The sequence below is a fragment of the Pundamilia nyererei genome, unplaced genomic scaffold (assembly GCF_000239375.1).
Source record: "Pundamilia nyererei isolate P.nyererei 1_Seehausen unplaced genomic scaffold, PunNye1.0 scaffold00154, whole genome shotgun sequence".
In the NCBI taxonomy this organism is placed as follows: domain Eukaryota; kingdom Metazoa; phylum Chordata; class Actinopteri; order Cichliformes; family Cichlidae; genus Pundamilia; species Pundamilia nyererei.
In genome coordinates, this window is record NW_005187555.1 from 1189903 (window position 1) to 1197801 (window position 7899).

General features: G+C 51.0%; 1 protein-coding gene across 4 annotated transcripts in view; it reads left to right on the plus strand.

Moving 5' to 3' along the window:
* The window catches only part of dgkzb (diacylglycerol kinase, zeta b), a 35352-nt gene that overhangs the window by 18207 nt on the left and 9246 nt on the right, over positions 1 to 7899 (plus strand). For all 4 annotated transcript variants that reach the window (XM_005745143.1, XM_013913843.1, XM_005745142.1 and 1 more), the window contains 14 exons: positions 664 to 772; positions 1341 to 1436; positions 1783 to 1860; positions 1938 to 1994; positions 2070 to 2138; positions 2530 to 2601; positions 2736 to 2852; positions 2920 to 2994; positions 3133 to 3234; positions 3412 to 3494; positions 4946 to 5006; positions 5088 to 5201; positions 5992 to 6132; positions 6216 to 6294. In XM_005745143.1, coding sequence (XP_005745200.1) covers positions 664 to 772; positions 1341 to 1436; positions 1783 to 1860; positions 1938 to 1994; positions 2070 to 2138; positions 2530 to 2601; positions 2736 to 2852; positions 2920 to 2994; positions 3133 to 3234; positions 3412 to 3494; positions 4946 to 5006; positions 5088 to 5201; positions 5992 to 6132; positions 6216 to 6294 — 1253 coding nt within the window. The remainder of the gene's footprint in view (positions 1 to 663; positions 773 to 1340; positions 1437 to 1782; positions 1861 to 1937; positions 1995 to 2069; positions 2139 to 2529; positions 2602 to 2735; positions 2853 to 2919; positions 2995 to 3132; positions 3235 to 3411; positions 3495 to 4945; positions 5007 to 5087; positions 5202 to 5991; positions 6133 to 6215; positions 6295 to 7899) is intronic.

Consider the following 7899-nt stretch of genomic DNA (forward strand, 5'->3'; position numbering starts at 1 on the left):
TCTGTCTGTCTGTGTGTGTGTCTGTGTGTGTGTCTGTGAATAGACCATGCATGTGGTTATATGAGCTGTTTGTTGAGCTGAAGAGAAGGAAGTGTCGAGATATACTGTGAGAAACTGCTGAATGTACAAGTGTGTGTGTGTCTGTGTGTGTCTGTGTGTCTGTGTGTGTGTGTGTGTGTGTGTCTGTGTGTCTGTGTGTGTCTGTGTGTGTGTGTGTCTGTGTGTCTGTGTGTGTGTGTGTGTGTGTGTCTGTGTGTGTGCGTGTGTGTGCGTGTGTGTGCCTAACATCTTAGAAGAGTAGAGACACTGTGCTCAGTGTTGTCCAATCAGAGCTCAGGAACCTGTTAGCTTTTTAAGCTAACAGGAAGTATCATTTAGGATCAAACTGTGGGCGTGGCCTCATTTAGCCCCTGCAGGCACAGATAATCTACCCTGAAAGTCTCACAGTGGGTTCAGATCAGATGTCACTCACATGGATGCAGCCGCCGTGTGTTTATGAACATTTGAAACCCAAACAGCCCAGAGGAGGCGTGGCTCCTCCTCCAGCATCGCTGCTCTCTGAGCGCTCTCCTGTGTGAAATCATGTGTCTGAACACTTTATGATCACTGTTTCTGAAAGCAGAGCCGCTTCTTCAAAGCTCTCCTGGTCTCTTGTCTTTGCAGAAAAGCCATCTCGAAGTCGGGCGCACAGCACGCTGGGACTCCGGCCAACGTGTCGACGTCCGGTGCGAGCGAGTCGCCGCAGGAGCCGAGCAGCATCGTCGACTGGAGCGTGAGTTGCCTCATCAGCTCGCTCTCTGCGCAGATTTAAACAGTTCCTCCAGACGAACACGTTTCTTCTGGTCCAGACACAATAAATGTTCGATCAGGTCAATAACGAGCTCCTCCCGTGTAGCGTCGGGGTGATCCACCATCTTTATCATCCTCACCTCATGGAGCTCAGACCGAGGAGACTCATGGTTTATATTTCTTCCATTTCTGAATAATCGCAGCAGCAGCTTCACCTCCTCCCCGAGCTTCCTGCTGACTGTCCCATAGTTTATTCCAGCCTCGTGCAGGTGTGGAGCACGCACCTGATGGCGATCTGTGATTGGCTGATTGTAATGCATGTGCACACAGCCAGGATATGTAGATGTTTAACCTTTAGGTTGATTTTCTGTCTTTTTCCTTTAAATAAAATCCCAGCGTTCATTTCTCTGTGAGCAGACGTGCACATCCGGCAGGGATCGATCCGTTTTCCCCACCGTAGCTCGCCACGAGGAACACGTCGCTGTGCACATCTGTCCTGCTGCGCTGAAGCGTTTGGTTTTCACCTTGAAGCTGCTGTGTTTCTGTCACAGGATAACGCCCAGTACGGCGACCACATCTGGTTTGAGACCAGTGTCTCCGGAGACTTCTGCTATGTTGGAGAGCAGTACTGCATCGCCAAGTCTCTGGTGAGTCCGCCCACCGCCAGGAAAAACGCTTTTCCTCACTGATGACGCCAGTTTGTGTTTAACAAATCATCTTCCTTCTCTCACCCCAACCGATGGACCCGCCCCTCTTTGTCGGAGGTTTCTTCCTGTTAAAAGGGAGTTTTTCCTTCCCACTGTCGCCACTGTTGCTCACAGGGGATGATTTTGGGGTTTTGTAGCGTCTACCTTACAATATAAGGCGCATTGAGGCGACTGTATCTGTGACTTGATGCTGTTTACAGAGGCTTGCAAAAGTATTTGTCCCCCTTGAACTTTCCCACATTTTGTCACATTACAGTAAATGAGTAAATCTGATGTTTGTCTGCAGCAAACAGACAAAGGGAGGAAGAAATGTGCCGGGTGTAAGATCTCGGTGCACACCGTGTGCTTGGAGCAGCTGGAGAAGGTAAAAGCCGAGGCACCGCTTTGGATTTACGCCCTCGGGTGTTTCCTGTTTCCTCTCCTCACGTCTCCTGTGTTCAGATTAATTTCAGGTGCAAGCCATCGTTCAGGGAACCCGGATGTCGAGCCGTGCGAGAGGTCAGTGAGAGCAGATTCTTTAAAGCCTGAATGCTGTGCAGAGACGAGTTCTGTTAACCAGCTGTTGTCTTTCAGTCCAACGTCGTCCGGCACCACTGGGTCCACCGGAGGCGCCAGGCGGGCAAGTGTCGACAGTGCGGGAAGGTGAGCGTCCGCTCGCCGTCGAACGGCTTTTATTGCTGTTTATGTTGAAAAACAAACAGAGCTGATGTGTGAAGATGATGACAAAACTGTTTATTTGAGACTTCATTACGTTGGTGTTCCCCAAAACCGTCCAGCTGACCGGGTTGGAGTCTTTGCTGGGCCAATGCTGGCCCCCGGGCCTGATGTTTAATACCCCTGGTTTAAAAACAGCTTCTTATTTCAAACTGAGGTCAGAAGCTTTGGAGCTGACTCAAGTTTGAGGTAACAGAGGCAAAGAAACGAATAAATGATGGCTTATGAGAACGACGCAGCGTGAGCGATGAAGACGGCACACAGGAAGGAAACGCTGAAGACGAGATGCAGGTTAACCTGAGTCCTGTCTCACCCACAGGGCTTTCAGCAGAAGTTTGCCTTCCACAGCAAAGAGATCGTCGCCATCAGCTGCTCGTGGTGCAAACAGGCGGTGAGTGCTCGCTTTTGTTCGGGTTCAAAGTTCACTGAGAAAGGCCAACGAGCCAAACCGATCGTCCCGGCCCGACGCCGCGATCGTGCAGGTGCTGGATGACGCTCTCAGCTGACTTCCTGTTTGTGTTTCAGTATCACAACAAGGTGACCTGCTTCATGCTGCAGCAGATCGAGGAGTGCTGCTCTCTGGGCGCTCACGCCGCAGTCATCGTCCCGCCCACCTGGATCATCAGGGTCCGCAGGCCACAGGTACAAACACACACAAACACACGCGCGCGCACACACACACACGCTGATGTCTCTGTCCTGTCTGCAGTCGTCGCTGAAGTCCAGTAAGAAGAAGAAGAGGACGTCACTGAAGTCTAACAAGGCGAGCAAGAAGGGCGGAGAGGTGAGGAAGTGACGTCATCGTTGTTTTGATCCTGACAGCTGATTGGTTTAAGCTGTTAGAGGTCAGACTGAGAGCTCTGAGGGTCACGTCTGTTCATGGCGTTGGGGCTCATGCGTTAACCTTTCTTTTGGTTCTCAGGTCCAAGATGGCCGCTGGAAGCCCTTCCTGGTGAAGCCCCTCCCCTCTCAGCTCATGAAGCCTCTGCTGGTGTTTGTGAACCCAAAGAGCGGTGGGAACCAGGTACGGTCATCCTCCAATCACTCACAGAAGTAGGAAAATGACCAGAATGCACTGCACGGCGAACCCGAAGCCCAAAAGGCAGACGCAGAGCAGCGCTGGGCGGTCATGTGACTCCTGTGTTTTGGATCGTTTCCTCCAGCTTCTCATCAAACACCTGTTTCTGTCTTCTCCTCTCAGGGAGCAAAGATCATCCAGTCCTTCATGTGGTACCTGAACCCGCGGCAGGTGTTCGACCTGACGAAGGGCGGGCCCAAAGAGGGGTGAGACTGCCCACTCGTATCCTGTGACCTCTGACCTCACCGCTTCAGTTAGACCGAGCAGATCGTGGGGCAATGAGGATGAACTTTGACATCGTAACGGTTTGGCATTGTAAACTCAGCTGCTGTGCTAACCTTTGACCTTTAGTGGTGGTGCATCATGTTCTGGGGAGACGTGACGACCTGAAAAAGGTCCAAAAGAGACACGCAGAGAGCACAGGTAGCACAGTGGATAGGAGGGCGGAGCCTAAATCGAATGAAGCTTAACTGATGAAAACCTGTCATGTGATTCCAACACTCGGGTCTTCTGTCCTGTCGCCCTCCCCTCATGCCCAGCTGGTCGCAGCAGATGGCCCCTCCCTGAGCCTGCTGGAGGTTTCTTCCTGTTAAAAGGAGTTTTTCCTTCCCGCTGTCGCCGAGTGGGCCTGGACATGCACTGGCTTCAGCAGCGGAACACGTCTGGCACTGCGGGATTTGATTCCCTGCCGTTGTAGTGTGTTACTGATGGTGACCTTTGTTACTTTGGTCCCAGCTCTCTGCAGGTCATTCACCAGGTCCCCCCGTGTGGTTCTGGGATCTTTGCTCACCGTTCTCATCATCATTTTGACCCCACGGGATGAGATCTTGCGTGGAGCCCCAGATCGAGGGAGATTATCAGTGGTCTTGTATGTCTTCCATTTTCTGATGATTGCTCCCACAGTTGATTTTTTCACACCAAGCTGCTTGCCTATTGTAGATTCACTCTTCCCAGTCTGGTGCAGGTCTACAATACTTTTCCTGGTGTCCTTCCAAAGCTCTTTGGTCTTGGCCATGGCGGAGTTTGGAGTCTGACTGTTTGAGGCTGTGGACAGGTGTCTTTTATACAGATGATGAGTTCAAACAGGTGCCATTCATACAGGTAACGAGTGGGGGACAGAAAAGCTTCTTACAGAAGACGTTACAGGTCTGTGAGAGCCAGAGATTTTCCTTGTTTGAGGTGACCAAATACTTATTTTCCACCCTGATTTACGAATAAATTCTTTACAAATCCTACCATGTGAATTCATGGATTTTTTTTCACATTCTGTCTCTCACAGTTGAAGTGTACCTCTGGTGCAAATTACTGACCTCTGTCATCATTTTAAGTGGGGGAACTTGCACAATCGGTGGCTGACTAAATACTTTTTTGCCCCACTGTAAAGTGGACTGAGGCTGTCAGATAGATAGATCCAGCGCAGCACCTGCGATACCTACAGCGCGCTCTAATCGTGTCAGCACCGCTTCACCCTGCACTCCCTCAGTGGCCTTAGATTTGTTGGCCTCTCTCCATCCGTTCAGTTCATTCTAAACTGAAAAGAAACTCTAACAACGCTTCAGTGTACGATTTTGTTCTTTGTTCTCATATGTGCAGTCTGCCTCCACCTTCCTCCCTCAGCTTCCTCCTCACATTTTAAAATCTGTCGTGTTTCCTGCAGGCTGGAGCTGTACGCCAAAGTGCCCAACCTGCGGATCCTGGCCTGCGGGGGGGACGGCACCGTGAGTCACAGACGCTTTATTCTTCACCAGTATTTAACCAACAGATGATGGTTTGTCATCAGCGTGTCTGTGTGTGTGCAGGTGGGGTGGATCCTGTCTGTTTTGGATCAGCTGAAGCTCCGCCCTCAGCCTCCTGTGGCCATCCTGCCACTGGGGACTGGCAACGACCTGGCAAGGACTCTGAACTGGGGAGGAGTAAGTTAGTTCCACTACCACTTCTGATCATTTCCAGTTTGTTCTCATTCTTGGGCTCCAGAGCAGCTTTGCATGGTTCACAGTCAGAATAATCTTTCTTTTCATGACACCGGGCCTCAGTGTAGCTGCTCCGTCTGAAGCACGCCACTTTAGCCCCTCCAGGCCCCTGAAATACGTCCTGTCTCCATCCTGTCATCCTGTTGGTCAGCCTCGGTTGTTTTTAAATGTGCTTTATAAATAAACTTGACTTGACTTGACTTGACTGTCACCCCCAACCGGCACACGGCTGCCCTGATCCTGGTTCTGCTGGAGGTTTCTTCCTGTTAGAAGGAAAGGGAGTTTTTCTTTCCCACTGTGGCCAAAGTGCTTGCTCACAGTCTGATTATTGGGGTGTTCTCTGTGCTTTACCTTACAATATAAGGCGCCTGCGATTTGTTGCAACATAAATAAAATTGAATTGAATATCATTTAAAGATGAACGTATGAGTACAGGTGTTATGGAAATTAGCTGTGGGGACCAACAGTTTTTAACATGGGACTGACTCACTGCTGCCTCTGCTGGGCGTCAGAAGAACTGCAGGTTGTTTTGTGAAGGTTCATAAAAATTCAGCTTAATCATAAAAGTGGAGAAGCTTCACTGCAGTTTAACGCTGAAGCACGTTCACTCAGAGGACTCGTGTAAGAAAATCGTCACGTGTGGATCATTGTGTGAACGCTGCTTCTTCTTCTGTGAAAATAGGAGCCAGCGTTGCTCCTTGTGTAACTCGTCCTCTTCCTCTTCTTCTCCCAGGGCTACACCGACGAACCGATAACGAAGATCCTCTCGCACGTGGAGGACGGCAACATCGTGCAGCTGGACCGATGGAACCTGAACGTGGAGGCAAACCCAGAGGCGCGGCCCGAGGACCGGGACGAACACCAGACAGACAAGGTGAGTTTAACGCCCACCTGCGAGAGCCGACGCCCACCCGAGGAGGATCTGACGGTCCGTTTCATTCTGCTGCTTCCTTTCAGCTCCCCATCGACGTCTTCAACAACTACTTCAGTCTGGGCTTCGACGCTCACGTCACGCTGGGCTTCCATGAATCCAGAGGTCAGTACGCTCACAGGCGCGTCCTGAAATCCACCATCATGTCTTTGATAGTTGAGCTGTCCCCTCCCCCTGACAGCGTGTCCACGGCTGGTTTAATAAAAGATGCACGATGACTGTGCCACAGTTTGCATCCGTACTTTAAAATGGTTCTAGCACCAAACCTGTTCCCACACGCTGAAGAAAACGGGGACAGGGCGCCCCCTTGTGGAGCATGACTCTCTAACAGGATTATTACTGATGTAAAGAGACTCCGGCATGACGCCGCTCCACGTTTGTAGGTTAACAAGTTATGAAGAGCGAGTGTGGCTGTGGCGTCCTCCGCTCCTCTGTGGGGCATTCAAATAACACAGATAATAAGTTAATGGAGCCCTGCGACAGACTGGCGACCTGTCCAGGGTGTACCCCGCCTCTCGCCCTATGACAGCTGGGATAGGCTCCAGCGCCCCCCGTGACCCTGAAAAGGATAAGCGGAAGCGAATGGATGGATGGAATAAGTTAATGGCTAAAATGCCAAAGCAGTAAAGAAGCCGGTCCTGCTGGGTGTCTCTTCCTGCTAAAAGGACCTTCTTCTGCCCCACTGTCGCAAAGTGTGGAAGCAGGACGGGACAAGAACCCGGGCCGATGAGGTCGAAGGTTTTACCCTCTGTCAGGCTGGACATCTCAAAGGTCAGGGGTCAATAAAGTCAGAAATACAGAACTCATTCCCGTTTCTTCTGGGTCGGGATCGAATCGCTCGGATCGATGTTCAGCACACGAGCTGGCTCTGTACTCGAGTACTCTGCAGGCTCTTCTTCGTGGGCGGCTTTTACAGCGGGACGTTCATGTGTTGACTGAGGGCCCAAAGCAGAGACTGCCAGCTTTAATTCAAAGTCTGTGCAGACAGACGCGTTACCGCGAGGACGTCTTACAACTTTGTGTCTGAGACTGGGAATATAGAAACGAGATGACCACAAAGACAAATGAGGAAGTGAAAACTGCTTAACGACATCTCACCAACCAGCCGTCAAAGATCCCTCATACTGAACTTTGATTGGCTGATAGTCTTCCAAGCACCGGTCGCTCGCCGTCAGCCTGTGACCCAGCGTGTAGAATGAGTTTGACCTGAGAGTACGCAGCTCTGCGATGGGCCGTTTAATCACCTTTCGAACCGGCGGTGACACACAGGAAACTGCCACAGGTGTGGCAGGTCCACAGGTGTGGCAGGTCCACAGGTGTGGCATTCAGGGTGGCAGCTCGAATCCTCCTCTGATCAGAGTGACTCAGCTGGGAGTAAAATCCCACTCCTCCAACAGACGGGAATGTTGGATTTAAAACCTCCTGTAACCTTTGACCTCTCGTGTTGTTTATCAGCTTTGTAGCAGAGCTGAGTTACAGCGCTGTCTTTACCATTGCTGTACTTTCACTGGTTAGAAATGTAACTTCCTGTTTCTTCACAGGAAGTCAGCAGCCTGTCAGGGGGCTCTGTACTCTGGGTGACGCTCACTCCCCCTACAGGCTAGAGAACAGCGGTGCACGGAGCCAGTTTCACACCTGTGAGCTGGTACCTGTGTCTCTACACAATAAAAGCCTTTCACTAGTTTCCAGGCCTACTCAGAACATCTGGAC